This window comes from Taeniopygia guttata, chromosome 3 (assembly GCF_048771995.1).
Source record: "Taeniopygia guttata chromosome 3, bTaeGut7.mat, whole genome shotgun sequence".
Taxonomy (NCBI): domain Eukaryota; kingdom Metazoa; phylum Chordata; class Aves; order Passeriformes; family Estrildidae; genus Taeniopygia; species Taeniopygia guttata.
In genome coordinates, this window is record NC_133027.1 from 114,344,216 (window position 1) to 114,366,235 (window position 22,020).

A 22,020-nucleotide genomic window follows, 5' to 3' on the forward strand; every position below is an offset into this window, starting at 1 on the left:
AGCAGAAACACAAGAAGGCTCTGTGGCTGCTCTCTGCAGTAATTACTTTTGCTTCACACGCTGGTTGCTGATATTGAAGTCTCTGGATTTGCACCTCCAAACCCATCAGGATCTGCCTTGTTTGCCCTGTACCCACAGACCAGAAGTCATTCAAACAGAGACAAAAGCCTCATGTTCTGCTCCTCACTGCCCCACAGCTTCCCCCCCAGCTCACACCACCTCACAGCCCGTCCTGCCCATCTCTGCTGAAATGCTGGAACAAGACAGGTGAATATTCCAAGAAAAAGCTACAAGGCTGACCATTTTAAAAGGCTTCTTAGGGAAGCAAAGAAGAAACTAAGCCCACAGAAGATCTACCAAGGCTTCTCTAACTCCATGGCACAGCACAGGAGGAAGATGAGGGCAAAACACTCATTCTGTGAGGTTAACAAGGCAGCAGGTTTCTGCTTCTCTAGATCCTAATGGGGCCAACCATAAGAGGTACTGACAGTTCTCACAATGAGGTGAACACAAACAAACCAGGTTAAATTTCAGTCTTCCTATAGACAAGAATAACTCAAGATTATTTTCTTGTTTTTTAAATTACAGTTCATTGACTTTAACTGCAAGTCAAGTAAGCATCCTCCCTTTAACAGCTGTTGCTAAAAGCAGTAGTATGATTCTTCCCTCTACAGCACATGATCTAGTTCCCTAAGAACAAGTTTGTCCAAAATAAATTTATTTACTGAAGTCAGCATTTTTTCCCCAGGAGGAAGCAGCCTCGTGTACTGTAAATGCTTTATTAGGGTCCACTCCAGACAACAAGACTGAATCTATGGGCAAAAATGTCCATATTCCTGTTTTCTATAGGGCAACAGGAATGGAGACAAGGGACTGCACTGTCACCTGCCACTGAACTACAACATTAACCACTACCTGCAACACTGAAGTGACTGCTGATGGCTCAGAGGAGCACCCAGCACCAGGACTGGGTAACCCTCACCCTGAAAATGCAGGTACTGCCTGGTTTTACTGCCACTCTCCCGTGCAATACAGCTTCTCCCGAGGCAGCCAGAGCAGGAGGTAGCTCCAGGAACAGATGGGGAGCAGAGAAACACAGAACTGTATCTAGCAGCTCGCTGCTCCAAAAATACACCGCACAAATGGCCACATGGAAGCACAAACTGACACAAACCCTACTTCCAGGCACAGGGAAAGAGGCTGGGCAGCCAGCAGCTTCTGCCCTTGCAGATTCTCCAGTGTCTAAGAAAAGGTGAAGCTATGGAGTTTCACCTGCAGCCATAGGGTCTAACCAAGACTCCTCTCTTCTATCCAGAGGCCCTTTGTCACACAACCCATGGAAATAACAGCTGGAGGTTTCCAACCCTGCAAACCTTAGCTGAAATTGCCTGCTGAAACTTTGCAATCCAATGCTGAATTTGCTGGCCAGATAGAAAACTCAGGCGTGTTTCAACATCACAAAAAAAAACTTTCCCTCTATGAAGCAAAGCTAAAAATAAGCAAGAGGCCCAAGGTTGAAAACGGACAACACAGCAGAAAACTTGTGATAACCACTGAGAGCATGGACCCATGAACCACAGCAGGGCTGTGTGCCTGCAGAACACAGGTGCCCTGGCTCTCTGAGGCGTGGCAGCAGTGCTGGTGTGGAGCTGTGGGCAGCAGCTGCAGGCTTTCAGCTTTTCCTCCCAGAAAAGAGGGAAGGATGTGGGGGCAAGAAGGAAAAGTTGCCTTTCCCCCCCCACCACCACCCCCCAGCTGACAGGACAGTCTTACAGTCACAGATTAAAGAAAGCACCATATCTCAAGCATCACATGTTTATAATTCCAGCACTATGGGTGATCACACACCCTCAATCCTCCAGCAAAGCATCCCTTGATTACATCAATGGCTATGAAAATTTAGGGTGTTAAGATTACTCTTGGTGAGCCTTCAGCTAAAAATTTTTAAAAATCAAATCCCATTTAGTATAGGGAAAGAAAGGAATCTGTGGAAAAGGAAATAATTCCTTTAGGTCTGTCACAGTATCTTGAACAGATATGTAGACACTGGAGCTCAGAGTAGCCATCTACAGGGAAGAAAGTAAACCATTTTAGCAGTAAAGACAAAAAAACCCACCAACAAACAAAAGAATAAAAGCAGAGCTTACAACCCATTATTCCCTTTTCCACATGCACAAATCCGAAAAAAGGGGAGGAAGGGGTGTGAAAACACCATCATATTTTTAAAAAGTATCTTTCAAAAAGTGTGAACAGTAAACAAAAGCCATCCTAAATATGCCTCAAAATCAAGTAATGCTATTATAAATTCTTTCAATTTTTGTGGTATGAGAGGAAGTGGTAAAAAATGGGTCAGGCCTTTCTCATTCTTAAAATTTTCTTACGTGTCAGAGCTGAAGGAATGCAGGGGAATTCACTCACTCAACAGACACTTACTCCAAGCACTCTATCCAGTTAAGATCTGGTCTTGAAGCAAAAGAGACATTTAAAAATCTTGTTCTCTTGAAATTTTTCACAGCTTTATACAACTATTGCTCCAGTTACCTACAGGAAATGACAAACCACTAGATCAGTTTTCCAAGAGACACAACTGATAAAAGACAGGTACAGCTAGAAAATACAGCCTAATAGATTTGCCCACTTGTCAGCATAGCCAGAGCTATAACTACATCAGGTGTCACCAGGAGCTGTCAAGGTTAAATCCTCTGCTAATACACCAAAGACAAATCAACAACAGGTTGGTTTGGAAATTTACAGATCTGAGTTAGGTCTTTGCTGCAAAAGAGAACTTTTGACAGCTCTTTTTTGTTCTTTTAAATCTCTTCCTGTGTACTGACACAAACAAAGGGATTCAGAGTTTACTCAATGAGCAGACACAGAAAGTCAAGGAAATTCGCAGTACTCGCTGAGTGGCAGAGTACAATGTGCTGCCAACTGGATTCAGTGCTCCAGATTCTCCAGTTACTTCATTCAATACAGCTTTTGGTATCAACAGCTCTGGCTGTGCAAACGCTCTTCCCGAGCACGGCTGGGAGGGAAAAGTGAGTTTATGACAGCGGATGTAAAAGCAGAGGCATCACTGCATAAGTCTGAGCTCTAAGGAAAGGTCAGGACAGCTATCATCCCAGGGCATCAGCAGCAACACACCTAATGGAAGAGCTGACTTAGGGAATGCCTTTTGTCTGCCTGGCCTGGGTGAAAGGTGATGGGGCTTGTCCCAACAGGAGCAGATGAATTTACACTCCCAGTCAAAGTGCACCCATCAGAAGCCACATCTCCCACTGCTGCAGCCAGTGCCACCCACCCAGCAGCCCCAGACAGCTCCGACCTGTCCTACAGCACCAAGGCAGCACACAGCACTTCTCTGGGGAGAAAAGAAGCCACTGAACACCAAGGGTGACTGCTCTTCACAGGTGCTTGTGGAGGTGGCACACAGGAAATGAGCAGCAGCAATACAGAAGCAAAAACTGATGTGGTAGGAGAGCGTCTTAAAATACCCGGGATTGTTCTAGTTCAGTTGTTCCTGGAACTAGAAATAAAATATTTTGCCTTTGTGATGTTTTGTCAGCACCGAAGTCATTTTTCAAAACAGATCCATTAGAAATGAAAGGTCAGAGCTGCTTGTGTGCTGTTAAGCTGATACAGCAGCTCACCCAAAACAAAGCCCACAGAACGACTGCAGGAGCGTGCACATGAAATAAAACCCCAAACCAGTTTGTGCTAAAATAAATACACAGAGCCACAGAAACTGCAGCTCAGCAGCTGCAGACAGTTAAGCAGCTGCAGAGCCTGGCCATAGCTTTGGAGTAATCCTCAAGAAAGTCTCTTTAAATAATAAATTAGAAACAAAAAGAAACCCCAATAATGACTCTCCACTACAAACAGAGCATCAACAGGCAAACGAGAATTACTTTGGCACTGCTCATCTTTACAGGTTTGCAGGCAGCTAGAAACTGTAGTTCAGAAGGGCACGCACTTCTGATTCATCTCAAAAGCTTGTGCACTTCGAAGCCCCACAGTGACAGCACAGGGCACTGACTCAGGATCTGGGTGATTTAGCTGAAGCACTCCGAGATGCTCTTGCCTGCAGCTGCGGCTCATCTCACGGCTCTGGCAGATTTTCCATCCCATGGCATCAGGGCAGCACAGGGGAGGTGTGCCTGCTCCTCAGCTGCTGTAGTTCACACTCGCCTGACAAATGGGAGCTGAAGTTGGTGGCACGTAATCCTAACACACCTCCCAGGCTCCCTGTCACCCTGCCTCTGCTCCAGGGCAGAACACAACTGCTGCTTAGGGACAGTGACATCCCGCTCCTCTCCTGAATCCAGGAAACCCCATGAGTCAGAGCCTTGGACAGCAGCAATGTTAGTTATGGTTCTGCTAATTTTAGCTCCTGCTTTACCCACAGTTCCCAAATCCCTGCAATGCCTCTCCAGGTGCCAACAGCCACAGCTACCCCACACCTCAGCTGCCAAAACACACAGCTTCCAGATGAGAGGCTGGTGCACTTACACAGACCCTGCTGCAGAGAGACATTCTTCCAATAAAGACAGGAGGAAGAAAACAAGGACAGCTTTATTTACCCTACTGCTCTGCGCATATCTCAGTAGGAACAAAAGTTCATCGGCACAGTTCCTGTGTTTCAGAGTCCACTCCAGCACACACAAGACAGACTTTGTGCACAGGGCAGCCTAAGGAGCGTCCCACAAGGCACAAACAGCCTGCGAGGGCCAGCTGCTACCCCAAGGAGTGAAAGGAGAGAGGGGCAAGGGAAACACACACTTCACACACTCTGCTCAGAGTAAACTGGGAAGGCTTTTAGAAGTAAATAAACACACACACACCCCCATACTCTCAGAAAGCCACCCAAGCAGAATGCTTTTACTACCGTAGCTGAAGGGTTTGTTTTATAAGAGTAGTTTCCCCAGATTTAGTCAACCTTACCAGCCTCCTCCTCCTCCTTCTCTCCTTATTCACACCAAACTGTGAAAGGGACTTCAGCTCTCTCCAACCAATTAAAAACTAATTGAAGCAACAGACTGGCACTATACAGCCTGAGCAGTCTAAGAGATGGCAGACTCAGCTCGTACAAGGCCTACACCATGTCATAATATTTCACCTTTTATTTCACCTCATAGCACAAAGAGCTGAAAAGAATATTCACATGGATCCAACCCTAAAAAAGAAATTGAAATCTTTACTGCAGTTCAAGTCACTGGGTTCAAATGAACAGCACACATCCTTTACTGCAAGTGTGCACCACAGTGCCTGCAGGAACAGAGCAAGGTTTTATTTGTTCCAAAAGCTCTGTGAGGAAGTTATGCACACACAGCTTCTCTCTCAAAAAGTAAAGCTAGTTAGAATATAAATTAGTGTATTTTGTTCATTCAAGGAGACATCTTCACCACTCTAAGAAATTTGTCTACGCCTGGATATAATCAAACATTTTCTGCTTTTGGTATTATTTTTGTTACTGCTAGGACAGGAAACAAGGAATTGCTGAAAAGAAATGTATCTTTCAGGGACAAACAAAATTCAGAACAAGTATTTATGCCAAATCTTTTGGCCCTACAGATACTAAACTTTGTGCCTGCAGCTATCAATGCATTCTTTTAGAAACTGGACACAGAGACACAAGCACTCTTAAAACACTGCTTCAAATAGAAAATGGGTATAAATGTGCAGCCTAAAAAGTCATCAGCAGGAAGACAAACACCTGTACCTTTCCTACTGAAATTTCTTTGCTGACAGTATGGAGCCAGCAACTCTGATGAGAAATCCCTAATTTGTGGTCCATGGAACAGACCCCAGGCTGTAAGAAGGGTTAGGAGGGGAGCTTGGCAAGGTAGGGAAGGAATGCAGCTGGCATTAAGGAGTTGGGATTCATAGACAACCTCCTGAGAGAGTCCATAAGAGCAAATCTAAGTTTCTGCAATGAAGGATTTTCTTTTTGATACAAAGAAGAGAGACCCGAAGTGACAGAGGGTAATTGCTTTTGTGTGTGGACAGTAAATGTGTTTTAATTGACTACAGAAAGAAAGGGGAAGACAGCTGTAAGGCAGCTGGTGGTGATTATTTGGAAAGAGTATGTTTGACACACAATTTAAGCCTTAAAAAAATCCTCAGTCAAAACCAGAAACGAACGGCAAAGAATGCTGAAGTGTATTTGTAAATGGAGATTATTTAGTGTGGAATTAGAACTCAATAAAAAGTATAAGGACAGAGTACAATTTCATTGAGAAGAACAGAAGATAAAACACAGGAGAAATTGCATGGTGCTTTCCTTGCAGGAGTTACACACGCCACAGTACACCCATATCACCAACACCCCAGCCTGATCAAAAAACGCTGCTGAGCAAGCCCATGACACAACAGCACAGTGCACAGCAACACTCATTCAAAGAGCTTCAATATGATCATCTTTTATAGTCAAATCACTTAGGTACTCGTGAAATCCCCTCTAAGAACCGTGCAAAGCGAGCAAATGAACTGAGCAATGTGCCAGCCTGACCCCAAGCAGGCAGGCAGGGATTCCACAGCAGCAAAGCTCAGCTCTCTGGTGGCCTCCAGCACTGAGGGCTTTGCTGGAAAGCAGCAAGCACCAGGCAAGCAGATCGCTGGGAACCGTGCAGTATCAAAAAGCTCATTTCTCTCCCATGCACAATGCTTGCCAAATCTCGAGATTCCTGCAGCATCCAGTTATGAAACTACAATAGAAGAGGAAAACAGATGGCTAAAGCCTTTTGGAAAAAAAAAAAAAAAAAGAAAAATATTAAGCTATTAAGCCTTACTTCATTTCCAAAAGAGAAATATGTGTATTTGAAAGGAGAGAACCTACTGCAGATCATACCTAATCGATATAAAAATAGGCAACTTGCCTTATGGACATGAAGCCTGTCTTCAGTTAAAGCTTCTGAACATATGAAAAGTTTAACCCTTTTAAACACCACGGCTCACTGGATTTATAAGCAGGATTTAAAAGCAAAGCAGTTCATGTAAGAAATGACAGACATTACAGACATTGTACAAAAATAACGTATTTATTTATCTCTAAAGCAACTCCTGAACACAAATCCTGTATAAAAGCCTCTATGTTTACTCTTTCCAGCCTTTGTAAGCAGCTATCAACTATGTTCAGGTGAGCAGCTCTCTTGCTCATCAAAGCATCCAGTGAACAATGACAAGTTAGGAACTTGGCAACCTGAATTCTCCAAGTTCAGCCATTCTCTGTGGAAACCAGTCAATATTACATTTGAAGCCTCTGTTGAGGTTTGGCTTGTGAGCTATCACACAACAATAAGGAAACAGAAAAGCCACCCTAAAGAGCTCATGTGTTCAGCAGCTCTATAAAACTGCTATCAGAGCTCAGGTCAAGTCCTGGAACTGATCTCTGGTCCAAAGGAGAGGTTTCCTCCCCGGCTGAGCCTGGATCCCAGACAAGCCTGGGCTCAGCTGCCAGAGCAGAGTGGAGGCAGCCCCAGGGTGCACAAGAGATTCACGCTGGGCTGGCAGCTTGAACCAGGATCAGCAGGAGAGCTGGCCTGCTTCAGCCTGGCAGCAAACCCAAAGGCACCTCAGGCAGGGCCTGACACCAACCTGCAGGCACAAGTCACAGCGTTCCAGCTGCCCTGACAGCACAGAGAGGGAATACAGCTGTTTCTGCAGGAGCCTAAGCAAACAGTGAGACAGATTTCTGGTTTTATTCAATGACCCTGCGCTGAATTAACTCCCTGGTATCACATGTGGGCCTTTCAGGCCAGGGCTGCAGTTCACTGGGGAGGCTGTGTGGGAAATCCTGAGCTGCCCCAGCTTAGTCCAAGGGTAAATGGAGGATGACACACTCCAGCACCTTCAAGCAAGCACCTTTCAAAAGACTCAACTGCTTATATGATTAATGCAAAGTACTATGTTTTTGCAGTAGCAGGAGTCACTAATCCATATTAAAGACCAAGACTACATCTGTTTATTTATTTATTTTTAATGAAAGGGTCTAAATAAACAAACTGTTCAATTTTTCAAAGGTACTGAGCAGCCACAATAATTAGGTCTGGGTCAGTGGGAGCTGCCAAAATGCCACAGAAGTGACTCAGTCCTGTTAATTATCTGAAAAATAAGGAACAGTGACAACACTGGACACTCCATCACGACCTATCTCCCCCAAACACACCACCAAGGAAAAGCAATCATTTGTGAGTGACTGTCTGTAACCATTAGTAGGGACAAGAATAGGAAATTATACAGGAGAAAAAGCAAGGAAAGGTTTCAGCCCAATCTGTTCCTAGAGATAATACAAATCCTTAAAAAAAGTGAAGTAGCAACACCACAGCAGTGGCAACTTCTCACAGTGTCAGGAGAATGCCAGGAAAAAAAAAAAGGAGCAGGAGCTATTTTAAACCTTAAGTCAAAAAAAAAAAAAAAAAAAACCCAAAAAAAAACCAAAAACAAAAACAACAACAACAAAACTCCAATCGATAATCGATACAAGTCCAGAGGAAACTGACTAAAGCCAAGCAGAAATTCACCCAACCTTGCACAATCAGGACACAAATACTCTAACACACAAGTCTCCTTCTAAAGAGTCAGACAAATGGAAACCTAACAGAAGACAGCAGTTCACAAAAAGGCACACAGCCTGTTTTGGTCATGCACAATCCTCGCTCACAGACACTTCTCAGTTCCAGTGTGTTTATGACTGTGTTGTCATTTACTTTAAAATATGAATGGAGCATTCTTTTCCTCCAGAAACACTGCATTGTTAAAATGCCAGTACATTAAAATAACTTACTGCTTACTACATTTCAATCAAACAAACTACAGACTACAGCACTGACACAATATATATTGAGTGCTTTCAGCAAGAGCAGCATATGGAGCTCATTTCTTTTGTTTTGTTCTCACATGGGCCAAACTCAGAGGCAAGACTTAGAAACAGATGAAGCAGGGATTCTTTGGGCATGCACAGAAACTGCATCTTCTCCAAAGTCAGGGAAGCATTTAGTTGAAGGCTCTCAAAAAACATACATATTTGAGCCTTCATTTCTACAGAAGTTCAATTTACAGCAGACATATTTTAGGTCGCATGCTTAATGAACATTTTTGTTAAGGTTCTCAAAATAACAGGAAGCAGAATCAAAAAGCTTACAGTCAAAGGACTTTATGAGTTATGTTTTTCCCTATTGTGATTTTTCCTAGAATTCATCCACATTTCACCACCATACTGTTCCTTTGTAATACCCAACACAAGCAGGGATCTCGTCTATATTTAAACTCAAGAATGTAGAATGAATGTTCAGAAGGATAACCTTTTTGCAAAAATATAGTTACATGTCTGAGGTTTGGAATGGCTCTCTGACTTCTTCATACACAGACATTCTGCTAGGAGGGCACTCTCAGTTATGATTAACCAATAACCTGCCTGTTTCTAAAATAATTAGAGAACTTTTGTGTATGACTTTTTCTTAAACCAAGGAAAGGTTAGCTGCAATTCCAATGCAAACATTCCCCTGCAGGATTTATACTTTAGTGGTGAAGCATCCTGCAAATTCTCAGCAACAATCGAATCAAAATGAAAATGAAACCTAAAACAGCCTCGTTAATGCGAACAGAACATAATAAGTAATAAACCAAACTACTGAAAAAAACCTGATCAACTAAAATTACTGTGGAAAACTCCTTGGCCTCTTTGGGACAGCAGATCCCGTAAGATAAGCAGGACAGCTTCTTTCAACTTCTACAATGTTTCCATTTGTAAGTTTACTCTGCTAAAGCAAGTTTAACTTCCAGAAAAATTATGTTTTTTAAACATCCTAGGCAGGAAGACAACTTGCTAAAAAAAAATCCAAAGCGTTTTACCTGACAGTGCTCCTTTAAGGCAGAGCAGTGTGCAGCCTTCCAGCATATTTGACAGAGATTTCCTGCTCCAAGAAATAGAATTTAAATTTGTAGAGGCAATTACTCATATCCAGTGAAAGCAGCCAGTGCATGTGCCAAACTTGCCAACAAGAAGGAAGGCCAAGTATTAGAAAGGAGACTGTAGTTTATTACAAGGCAATTTGAACATCTCAGTCCACAAGGTCTGGAAAGTATTTTCTTCATCCCTTGACACTACATGCTCACACTAATGTGAGGAATTATGTCAGTAATATCAATATTCCAAACATATAAAACAGCAGTTAAGTATTTATATAATGGAGATCTTCCTCTGACTATTTAAAAGCTGCTTCTAGTCTTGCCTAGAAGATTTATTTAAGCTCATTTTGCACAGGAAAGATGATGTGCCAGACCCACACCATTAACTGCTGTCTAGTCAGCTCCAAAGCCATCCAACTGGACTGCCATCGAACAAAATTCCTGTCTGACTAAACAAACACCTTAAGGCAATTCCCAAGGACCTGCCTCTTGCCCCTTCCTGTTAAAAAGATAGAAAGGAAAAATGGAAAAGAAGGAAAAACACGACCTCCTCAGGTAAGGAAGTCAAAAATCAAAATGGGCATCCAACCCACATGTGCCATGACCACCATGTCCAGGACTGATCTCTGATGCCCCATCAAACAACTCAAGTGTCAGTAGATAACCCTCAGCCTCACCAAGCTGGATTGGCAGCTGGAAAAGAGCTCATGGGAAACATTAAAGAAAAATAAAAAACCAAACAAAAAAAAACCACTAAAAACCCAAACCTGACAACCAAAACCACACCATGTCACAGATGCCAGCTAACACACGTACCCGCCTCTGCAAGGTAAAAGCAATGCCAGCCTGGAAAATCAATAGTACAGAACAAAGCCAGCAGGTCCAGGGTAACCATGCAGCAAAGCAGCACCCACTGAGAAAGACAAGCAGCTCATGCAGCTGCTTCTGCAATGGGCTGGCAAGAGAAGTAAGGGGATGCAAGAGCAATGCCCGTACCACACAATAACATCCTTCCTATTTCAGCACCAGCAACTTACTCCATTATTTTTACAGCAACACAAGCTGCTTCTTACCATTTTTTGGTGCACTCAACCATCAGCTCCTGGTAAGAGGCCACAAACTGGAACTTGGATGCATGTTTCCCAACACGCTGCAGTCTCTTCCAAACTGAAGCCATGATGGTGAGAAATACCAGTCCTCTCACACAGCAGGAAATGCGTGAACAGCAATGGAGGTTTCAAAGAGCGTGTGTGCTTGATAGTAGCAGATTTATATACAGACACAGTAAAAAGAGTGTGGGAGAAACTTGACGGGATGTCTACAATTCATATTCTGCCTCTGCCCTCCTCAGGGTAAATCCCATCCAGTGGAATGGCCCATCACTGGCCAGAAGCAGCGTGCAGTAGGAGTAGACAGGTAATGGAAAGGCAGTTCTCTCATGGAATCTTCATTCTTCACACAGCAGATGAAGGGAAGACTGCAGGACTGGAAAACAAATAAGACAGGGAGAGACAGCATTGGTTAATACACTTCTTACTAAACGCTGCAATTGCGCGTGATCTCGCACCTTTCAAAGAACTACAAGCAACCACAGAACACAGCCCTTTCCTGTTGTCATCCACACCCCCGCCCCCCCAACCCCAATTAAATAAATAAATAAAACCACTGCAGCAATTTCAGGAATTCAAACCACGAGGCTGTTCGGAAACATATCAACATATCCTATTATCAGCAACATCATAATTGGCAACTGCAACAAAAAAGGGCAGCTCAGGGCCACAGTGAATCCTTGGAAGCATCTCCGGGAAGCAGCGCGAAGTGGCTAATGTGCTGCCAACATGCACCCGGAGGGAGGCACACGGGGAGATGAAGTTCTTTGTCTTGATGACAAAAGGTGTAACAGTTGTTTCCTCCAGCACACCTCCCGCTCTCATTCCTCTGTCCAAAGAGGAGGATCAGCCAAGAAGACAGCAAGGGAATGTTGCTGCCCCAACGCCGGTGCCAGGGTGAGGAGGAGGACGGGAGAGGAAGGGGCATTTCCCGAGTCCTGGCTACCCAGGATTCCCCATCTTCCTCGCCGCATCATATTGGAATGGAAATGTCTCTCCATCCTGCACTGAGGAGCGATCATCAGGGAAGTGAAGAGGGAGAGCAGAAGCACAGGTGGGTCTCCTCTCTCGGAAGGAAGCAGCATCTACGCTGGGCGCGGGGAAGAAAACCCTCTTCATTAGGAATACAGGGAAGCACAGGCTGGCCGCAGCTGGCGAGGAGTCAGGGCAGGATGGCATCAGAGCTGGCGAGGAGGCCACCCGAAGTGGAACGGCCCCGGGAGAGGAGGGAGGTCCCCGCGGGGCGAGGAGCGCCGCGCTCCGCCTCAGCAGCCGCGTCCAGCCGTGTCACCCGCGGCCAGCCCGCCGGGCAGCGCCCCCCGCCCCGGCCGGGAGCCCTTCGCACACCAAAACGGCACCGGCGGGAGCGGCGGGCGGCTCCCGAGCGGCACTCACCTGCCGCCGGCTCCTCCGGGCGGCCCCGCCGGGCGGGCGCGCTGGCACCACACGGCAGGCGAGAGTCAGCGCCGCCGCTGCCCATTACCGCGGCAGCCCCGCCGCCGGCAGCGCCCTGCGGCTGTCCCCGTCCTCCCGCAGCCTCCCGGCGAGCGCCGCTCCCCCGCCGCTCTGGGCGCCGGCCGGGCACACCGCGCGGCTCGCGGCGCCTCACGCCGCCACCATCGCCCTCCTGCCGGCGCCGCGCCGCGCCTCACCCGGCCCGCCGCGCCCCCGCCCCCGCCGCCCGCCGCGGGCCCGCCCCCGCGCCTCATTGGCCCCGCCGCGCGCCCGCCGCGGCCCATTGGGTGTCGCGCCTGTCAATCACCTCGCGCAGCGCAGGGGGGAGGCGGCGCGAGGAGAGGGCTTCGCAGTTCTCCCCCCCCCGCCCTCGGAGCCCTGCTCTGATTGGCCACAGAGCCCGGGGGGCGGGACTCTCCCGAGGAGCGGCCACGCGATTGGCCAGCGCGGCTGTCAGTCAGCGCGCGGCGATCGGCGGCGCCGCTTCCCCGAGCCGCGGGGAGGGCGCGGCGCGAGGAGCGCGGCCGGGGCGGGACCCGCCGGGCCCGGGCCGGGGCAGGGCCGGAGGCAGCCGGGAGGGAAGCGGAGAGGGAAGCCGGGAGGGAAGCCGCGGTGCCTCCCGTGAGACGGGAGCGAGCGGCCGCGGCTGGAGGCGGCGCGAGGGAGGAGGCACCGCGGCGAGGGCCGGTCCCCGCGCTGGGCCCGAGCCCAGCCGTGCAGCACAGGCCGCGCTCCTGAGGGGCTGCGGCGTGCGGGTGCGGCTGAGGGGCTGCGGGAGTTCAATACCGCGGGCAGCACGCCGTGCCTTGGCTGATTTAACCTGCGTGCCCAGGGAGCAGCGTCCAGGCGGGGCTGGAGCTGTGCGCAGTTCGGTGTAAATGTCTGCCAGGCAGACGGAGCAGTGAGAGCGGAGATCTCCTGGCTGCGGCCGGGAATTCCCGTAGCCACGCCGGCAGAACGCCGCTGTGCTGTGACAGTGTCGGGACCCAGGTGCAGACCCTCGGTGCTGGGTTCCAGATTAATCTAAAATTACCCAGCTGCTTGGCCATGTTGCCCTCGTGCCCTCTGGACAGCCGTGCAGGTGTGTTTGAGTTTGGGATCCCAAAGCGCCATTGGCCGTAGTGAATTCCAGAGTCAGGCTGGTGTGGTTTGTGATCTCTGCGAGCTGATCCTAAACCTGTCAGCCATCCGAGTCAGAAACCAAGCCAGCCATCAATGGAAGCACAGGGAAATACGGAAGATAATGCAGTGGAGCTCTGAGAGCAGCTGGAAATTTGAAGCCTCGGGGCTTTGCAGTCCTCTCTTCTTTCCCATGACAAACGGAATGGAGTCCAAGCCTGATCACAGTCTGGGAGTCTCCTTATCCCAGTGTTTTCCTCCTTTCCCCTAAGCTGCCTCTCACTCTCCTGGCATACTGCAGAGCCTGCCAGCATTCAGTGGCTGGAGTGAAAGGAGAGAAAGAATGACTGTGTGGATGGCCACAGGCCTAAGCTGAGCTAAGTCACTTCGGAGAGGTTGGATATTTGGGCTATTGAAAAGGTCAGCCCTTTGCTTACAATGTGTTACTCTTCAGCCCTTACCCCAGCTGCCAGAGGGTGTGCGCTTGGAGCTGTCCTGGAAGAGGCAGTGATTCTCCTTTTTTTAAAGTGTTACACTGAAATGTTGCAGACAGTTGTACTACTCATACAGATTTTCCTGGAAAATCCTTTTTTATTTCCCCTAAATATTTTTGAAGTTAAGCAAAAAGACTTGAATATTTTGTACATTTGTCTTAACACATCTGTCCCAGTTTTGCAGCTGGTCTATACACACAGAGTAATTCCAACACACTTGAGGGAGGCATCACTGGGCTTTTTAAGTGCATATCACCTGCTTAGGATTTGGGAAATGAGGCCAGGATTTCCAGAGCACATCAGACTGAGAACATGCAGTATGGAGCCCACAGATACTTGGTTCTGACTTGGAAAATACCAGATGGAAAACTGGCAGCTGTGAAGTGGATCAAGAAAGGCAATTTAAAATTACAGTGGCCCTGAAGAGATCCTTGGTTCTTCATACCAGAAAAACATCAAGTAATCAGTTGTGCTGGTTGTATTTCAGAAGTTATCTTTATTCTGAGTATATTACCAAAAGTTAACCCGTGAACTGCTCTGATTTATCTCCTGAATAACCTGCAGCACCCAGGCTAATTCCTAAGACATCCCTGTGACCAAGACTTTAACTTTCCTCAAACAGAGATAGACATTTTCTGTCCAGTGGAATAAACACAGAAGGTCTGGTGGTTTATCCAGTGACTTGTGTTTCAAACATCATTATTTATTAACATTTTCCATTTCCTTCATAGCTTTTGGGTTCAAGTTACACCAGGCTGGGAGGTACACAGTGTAAGGCTGCTTTTGCCTTTGTTGTGTGGGGAGAAATACAACACAGGCAATTATCCTACAGATTATCTGGTTTACAGCTTTTAAGAGCAGCCATCCTCAGTTCTTGTGATTTTGGGGAAAGCTTGGGAGGTTTCAGAGGGTGAGAGGATTTACTGTGGGAGGAAGGGCGAGATCTTCAGCTGCAGATTGGAAGCTAGAGGCCACCACAGCATTCTCAGGTTACTGAGTCTCACACCAGACCAACTCAAAAGCTCTTGAGCCTTCTGCTGGCAGCTCAGAGCCCAGAGGAGCCAATAAATGGCAAAAAGGGATTAGCAAGGACAGGGATGAGGAGCCCCAAAGCTCCTCCTTGGGTCAGAGCACTCAGATGAGTCAGCAAGGACCCCTGTGTTGACTTCATTTCCAAATTGCAAACATCTCTTGACTGGCCCTGCTGGCCACAAGCCCGATTTGTGACAATGGCCCAGCTCAAACCATGGTCAGCTCAGGATCTGAGCCAAGCTTTGGGCAAATGGTCACATTTTTACTTAATCCAATATTATGAGCTTGAAAACAAGCTGGTTACACCAAGGTACTCAGTGCTCTCTTTTAATGTCAGTAGCTGAGTGAAAAACTCTTGTGTGACTCCCAGAAGGGTCCTTCTGATTACAAAAAAAAATGGTGCTTTACTTTATGTACAGTGTCAAATCTCTTCTGCAAGCAGGAAGAATAGTCATGTCATGAATAGGTAGGTACTGTTTTATTATTTAATGTGTATGACACAATCTATTTAAACCATACGTGTGTCACATCTGCTGCCTTCCTTGCCTGTGGAAGGACAGCTGAGGAAGTGTATTTGTGTGTATTTGTGTTGTTTGTGTATCATCTGTGCTGTCCTGGAAGTGGCACAGCACAGGGTGCTGAGAGCTGCTCAGGCTGGGAGGTTGGTGGGGCTGGCCAGGGAAGGCCCAGAGCAACCTAACCCTGTTCTTTATAATCACCAAGGACACCCTTCTATCCAAAAGCTCATGCTCTGTGGCTCCTCTTTTCCCCTTGCTGTCTCGACACTCAGGCTCACAATCTCCACAGAAATCTCCAGTCACAATCTCAACAGAAATCCCTGTGTATTTTTTTTTTTTCTGGATTTTGCCTCCTGTTCCCTGGCTTTGACTGCTGGTGGAAAAATTCAAACTTCCTGGCCCAAGTAGAGGGATGATCTATGCTGTATTTCTATTATTCCGTCAGGCTTTAAAGCTCTCCAGCCTCTCCCTTATCCTTCAATGCCTCGTCATTGGCGTGACTAAGGACAGGTTGTTCACCAATTGAAAAATGACCTTTGCTAGGAATAGCTGTCATAAATCTCCATTTCCCTGTCCTTCTGTGCATGAGCCTGCAGAAATGTCACTGAGGAAGTCAAGGAATTGGATTGTGTCAGATTTGCAAGAACATTCTGCTTTCTGAGGCAAAGGTCTGTGTACATGAGGTTGCCCATACCTGCCACATTTTAACCTCCTTGTATTTCTCCATCCCATCAAACCTTCTGATCCCCTCTTAATTAAAGTAGTGGAGGATTCGTGCTGACCCCAGTAATATGTGAAAGTACCACCCTCCTGCTCCCCAGCATGTCCCTAACTGGTGCTTGACACGGTAACATTCCCTTCTGTAACAAGTAACATTACGTTGTCTGCTCTTTTTCTTTGTTTCTTCACATCCCAGCAGTAATTTTAAAATCCATGTGTATATATATATATATATATATATATATATATATATATATATATACATACATACATAACAAATCATAGTATAGATAGGAAAAAAAAGAGAATTTTTAAATCCTCCCTTCTTCATTTGTTTCTTGTTTGTTGCTGATAGAATTCCACTCAGCTGTTATTTCACATGGTCTGGCAACACCCAGCAGCCATTCTGTGTCGGAGGGAATAATGTTTTGAATATTCCCTCTGTCAAATATCAGTGACAGTTGAAAAGGGTTGTGTGTGTGCGCAATATCCCATTTTATTTGTGCTCAGAAAGCTTGACTTTGAGACTGGCAGCTGGAAAAGGCAATTCCCACCCTGCAGAAGCAGAGAGCCCAGCTCCCATCACAGCCTAGACTGACAGCAGATCATTCCAGCAATACTCCCAGCACAGAAACACCACCACTTGTTCTTGCCTTGCCAGCACAAGAAGCAGACTTTGGGATGCACTCTGGTGGGCTTGTGTTTTGTTAGTGTTCTTGCCCAGGCTGAGGCAGGCAGCCCAGCCCTTGCCCCTGGACCAGCTCACCCGTGCAGCATTCCCAGCCCAGGCAGGTCCCAGCAGAGCTGTGAACAGGCACCCACTGTCTGAAAGCTCCCAGTCCAGAGCCTGCAGAGCCAGGGGCTGGGGGAACTCACCAGCCCCCCTTTCTTATGGATTGTTTGTTCTCCCTTGTTGTGGCTGGAACCTGCACTTGCATGTGCTGAGACCCTGTTTTGATGGTTCAGAAGAAGAGCAGATATAAAACATCCTCACCTGTCTTTCTCTATCTCCCCTCTCTTGTCTGGCTGACATTCTTCCCAAACCACTCGGCACTAAAGGACAAGTTGTATTTATCTGCAGAGGAGGTCAAGGACAGGAGTCACATTCCTGAAATGCAGAGGTCACAGTGCAATTCAGCTTGTGGAAGAAGGAGCAAAAATGGGGCACCGATGGTGGAGACCCCATGATCAGAACACTCTGGATTAGTGATGTTTTCCACAAATTTATTATCAACTCACCTGTCAGTCAGCTTGCAATGGTCTGAATGAGTTTTGTCATTACCTTTTGATACCCATTAAATTGTTTACACCTTTTAGTAGCCCTTGCTTCTCCTCAAAAAAAAAAAAAAAAAAAAAAATCGAAAAAACAAAAGCAGCAGCCGGATTTTTGTCCATAAATAGCAACTTTCAATTTTTTGTCATGCTCGGTGTCTCCTGTACCCTTTCCAGTTCTTCAATACCCTTCCTGTGTGGTCTCCCTGACCTTTTCTCAGAGTGTAATTATGCTTGTATACGACATCCTGCAGCACTAATGAGGCAAAGAATGCCTTCCTCCCTCTCTTTTTAGAATAAACAGCACAGAACGTGGCCAGCAGGACCAGGGCAGCGATCTCCCCCTCAAGTTGTGTGTCCAGTTTGAGCCCCCCAGCACAAAGGAGACATGGAGGTGCTGGAGGGTGTCTGGAGGAGGGCAGTGAGGCTGAGAAGAGTCTGGAGCACAGTTCTGAGGGGAGTAGTTGAGGCAGCTGGGGTGGCTCAGCCTGGAGAAGAGGAGGTTCAGGAGGGACCTTATCCCTCTCTACAGCTCCCTGACAGGAGCGTGAAACCAGGTGGAGCTCTTTGAAGAGCTATAGGAGAAAATAAGAGATGGAACAAGTTCGGAGGAGGCAGACTTGTTTCCTTGTTTCCTGGCTCCCATGCCCATTTTACATGATCCTGGCTACGACAAATCTCTGACTAACCTGCTCTAGATGCTTCATGGTAGCACTAAGGAAACTGCAGATTTGGTGGTGGGAAGGTCAAGGAGTGAAGGTTGTACAGCCCCGTGCATTTTTTTCTACTGTGATCCTGTTTATCCAAAAATCAGTGGCTGGACATGCAATCAGCATAACAAGCTGGAAAAATGTAATCTGCATTTTATCTGCATTTCTGTAACTACCAGAGAAATCATAAAATAAAACACAGCTATCGCTAAAGATTACTCAGGAAACTCCTCTTTGCCCAAATATATGTCACCTTTCAAGAGAATGCCTAGGTAACTTTGGATCTGCACCATACATCACCTACACAGTTTATCAGTATCAGGGGTACATTCCTTGGAGTGCAGGCATTAGGAATGCACAGGCCATCATAGATCAAATCTGAGGCTTTCTTGGAAGGCAGTGGAGAAGCAATTACCTTACAGATGTGATAAGATCATCTGTTACGCAAAAAGGTGTTCCTACCAGACTAAGGGGGAAAATTGTGGCTAACAGCTTGTACAACCAGAACCCCAAGCATCAGACAATGGGACATTGGTGCTTGAAGAGAAGCATCTCAAAGCACAGGGTGGAAATATGTATGTGTGGTGTGGCCTTCAGCCTGGAGAAGAGGTACAATTATCACAGTTCCAGCTCATGGAAATGAACCCCAAGGACCTGCTCACGTATGCAAGACATTCAAGTGGACAAGAGTTTGCAGTAATGGTGTTGGGCAGGTGTGAAATGGTGCAGAGAGACTCAGCTCTGAGAGGACAAGCAATTAACTGCGTTGTAAAAATTACTCTGAAGTTTCCTGCTCCTACTTTTAATACCTCAGCAGCCACCCAGTTTAGATAAATATCTCTAGTTAGTCTGGAAATTAAACTAGATAATCACAGCCAAGTTAGAAAATTCCAGACTCAGAAACTGTTCTTCATTTTGCCCAGATTAACCCACAGGGATTTAAATGGTGTTGCAAGTTATTTTTAACTGAGTTATCACTAATCTCCCTCTATACTTTTTAGACTGTACATATTAAAGTCACACTGTCAGAAAACATGGGGACAGTTATCTTCCAAAAATAAAAGAGCTGACAAGTGGGATATAGGACTTATTTTGCCAGATCATGGTCATGTTTGGGCTCCTCCTGTTTCTCCCGCTACACAACTTTATTTCTGTTAAATTCCTCTGCAAGAGCTATGGAGGAATTGCAGCCTTAAGGACCATGTATCCCTATGGCAGAGCCCTCAGCGAGTCCCAGGCTGAAGGAGGAGATTGGTCAGTGTAGATATCTCTCATCCACAGTCTTGGGATGGGAAATTCAATATTTTTTTCACTGACTAGTTTTAGGAATCTTACTGACACTTCACACATGCTAGAAGGAGTGACTGCTTTGTCAGTCATGATAGGTGACCCTCTTGTGCCTGGGGCAACCTTGAATGATTAGTTTTGAAGTTAAAGATCTGGAGGTGTAAATGGGTTTCTCTCCAGTAAAAAAAAAAAAAAAGTAGAATCCCAAAACCCCTGCAAATGTACTCCCAGCCCAGGTCAAGTGCTGGGAGCAATTCCATTGCTGCACAAGGAGATACAACCTAATCAATCACCAAGACACCTTCCTTTCATCCCTAACCAGAGCTCCAGAGCTCAGCAAAGGACCTGCACAACAACAGCACAAGGCTGGTAGAGGCATCTCAGCATCTCTCTTCCTGGCAGGAATTTCTGTATCAGCCAAGCTAGCAGGATCTGTCTGTTTTGGAAAACAACGGATATCAAACATCCTGGCAAAGCCCAGGAGAAATGACAGTTCAATGATGTTGAAAAGAAAATTATCAAAGAGAGATTAATTTGTCTGACAGTACGTCTTTATGCTCTCCACTGAGGAAGAACAAGAGTCCTTTCATGCATATTGAATTTACTTCTGGTGAGTCAACCTCTGTCAGTAAGGCTCTAAGTGCTGCCGGTTCAGGAAAACGGGTGATTGCTGCTACCTGGCACCTGCCCCCTGCACGCCTCGGAGCATCAAAGCTTTCCAGCCCCTGCTTCTGCCACCAGCAATGCTCATTTTGCACCCTGGCTTGGGGCATAGCACTCAGAACATCTCCTGCACTGTCCATCAAAACATGAGGAGGCAGATGGGACAGCCAAATGCGGGGCTGCAGACCATGGAAAGCCCAGAGTCCGGGTTTGGAGGTGCAAAGAGGGAAGGGAGCAGATGGTGCCTGTTAACAGGAGTGGCAATCCCAAGCCATTTCTCACATGCCTTTGCAGGTGAAGCACCCTGCACTGCCAGCTGCCTGGGGCCCTCTCTGTCTGCAGGACACAGCAAAACTTGGCCATGTTTTGCCACAGCCAGCTCTTGACTGCTGTGGGTCACAGCTGGTGCAGAAGCAATAATCCCTGAACAGGCACAGAATGATGCTGAGGAGCAATGTTCTACTAAGAGTACCTGCAGCAGGTATTTATCCCACACTCACCATCCATTCTCTTTCCAAGACATCCATGAGCTAAAAGCTCAGTTACAAAGTAATGCCCAGAAGTTTCAGGTCCTTTTTTCTCATAAGATGCCAAACACAAATGACAGTGGTATGGATTTTGCCTTATGCTCCTGCTGTTCTGCACACCATTCTGGCAGCCCAAAGGTGGCAGCAACCCAACTGAACTCATGGGTCGTTTCTTTCCTGCAAGCAGGCAATGACACATGAAGCAGCAGGAATGGGGTGTCACTCCCCACTGTGACACAGCTGGGGACAAGGACAGAGTCACGGGGGAATTGGCTGGGCACAGGGGGTGCCTCTTGCAGGCTGCAGCAGCTGGCATCCCAAAGAGCAATGCCCACACAGGTCCCTGTGTCCAGGGCAGCAGCAACAGCTCCTGTTTGCTCAGGCACTTCTTCCATCACAGGGTTTTCTTTTGCAGCCTCTTTGTTGAGAGGGCAAACTGTATAGGCAGTAAAACTGAGCAACTCAACGTGAGCCTGTTGTTTATTTAAAGCATTGCCCAAACTACTTATTTTTCCTAGCATGAATCTTGGTACTGCTGGAATAAGTTGAGCAAATCTTCCCAGCCAAAAGATGAACCAGAAACTGTCACAAAAGCAGGCACGAAAAGTTTGGCTAAAGTATAAGGAACCAAAGAAAGAGGGTCTGGCACCTGGAGCTTCAGTAGCTATAGATGTCCTTCAGCTTGCTTGACCCACTACATCAGTCCATGCTCACCTCACTGCTCACCACAAAATTGAGATGCATTCCTCAGCCCACAGCAGCATCACCTCAGTGAGACTAAAATAAAACCCACTGAAAGGTTTTATATAATACCAAGGCTACAAGATCTCTAATGTAGTTTTCTTATTGGAGCAAGAGCCAAGTACAGCTTAAATTCATTAGCTAATAGCCTGTGACAATGAAGGACAAAGACAATTATTATGCACATTTCCAAGCTGATTGCTTCTGTGTGAAGAAAACGCAACAAATTATTGTTCTCCTATATTAACGTACCATAAAGGATTACTATCATATCCATTTCAAAAAATCCCTATCCCTTTCAAAATGCAGATGAATGCCAGATAAATTTGATTTTTATAGATGAAAGCTTGGTGGAAAATTCAAGATTTTATTAGGGCTATGGAAAATCACATTACATTTTATATGATATGACGACTTCAGTCCTGAATCAGGAAATTGATCTCAGGACATTTTTTTTTACTGAGGGC

The 22,020-nt window shown here is 46.5% G+C and overlaps 1 protein-coding gene and 1 long non-coding RNA gene across 16 annotated transcripts in view; one reads left to right on the plus strand and one right to left on the minus strand.

Moving 5' to 3' along the window:
* The window catches only part of EHBP1 (EH domain binding protein 1), a 199,395-nt gene extending 186,699 nt beyond the window's left edge, over positions 1-12,696 (minus strand). For 10 of the 15 annotated variants that reach the window (XM_072927669.1, XM_041714846.2, XM_041714844.2 and 7 more), the window contains exons 1-2: positions 12,411-12,696; positions 10,980-11,391 (exon numbers count right to left, since the gene is read on the minus strand). In XM_072927669.1, coding sequence (XP_072783770.1) covers positions 10,980-11,083 — 104 coding nt within the window. In that variant the 5' untranslated portion in view covers positions 11,084-11,391; positions 12,411-12,696. The remainder of the gene's footprint in view (positions 1-10,979; positions 11,392-12,410) is intronic. The other 5 variants (XM_030269694.4, XM_072927668.1, XM_030269689.4 and 2 more) reach the window with 1 other exon arrangement.
* LOC140683829 (uncharacterized) overlaps positions 11,609-22,020 on the plus strand; it is a 35,897-nt gene continuing 25,485 nt past the window's right edge. Inside the window, exon 1 of the long non-coding RNA XR_012055383.1 lies at positions 11,609-12,069. This is a non-coding gene — a long non-coding RNA (uncharacterized lncRNA). The remainder of the gene's footprint in view (positions 12,070-22,020) is intronic.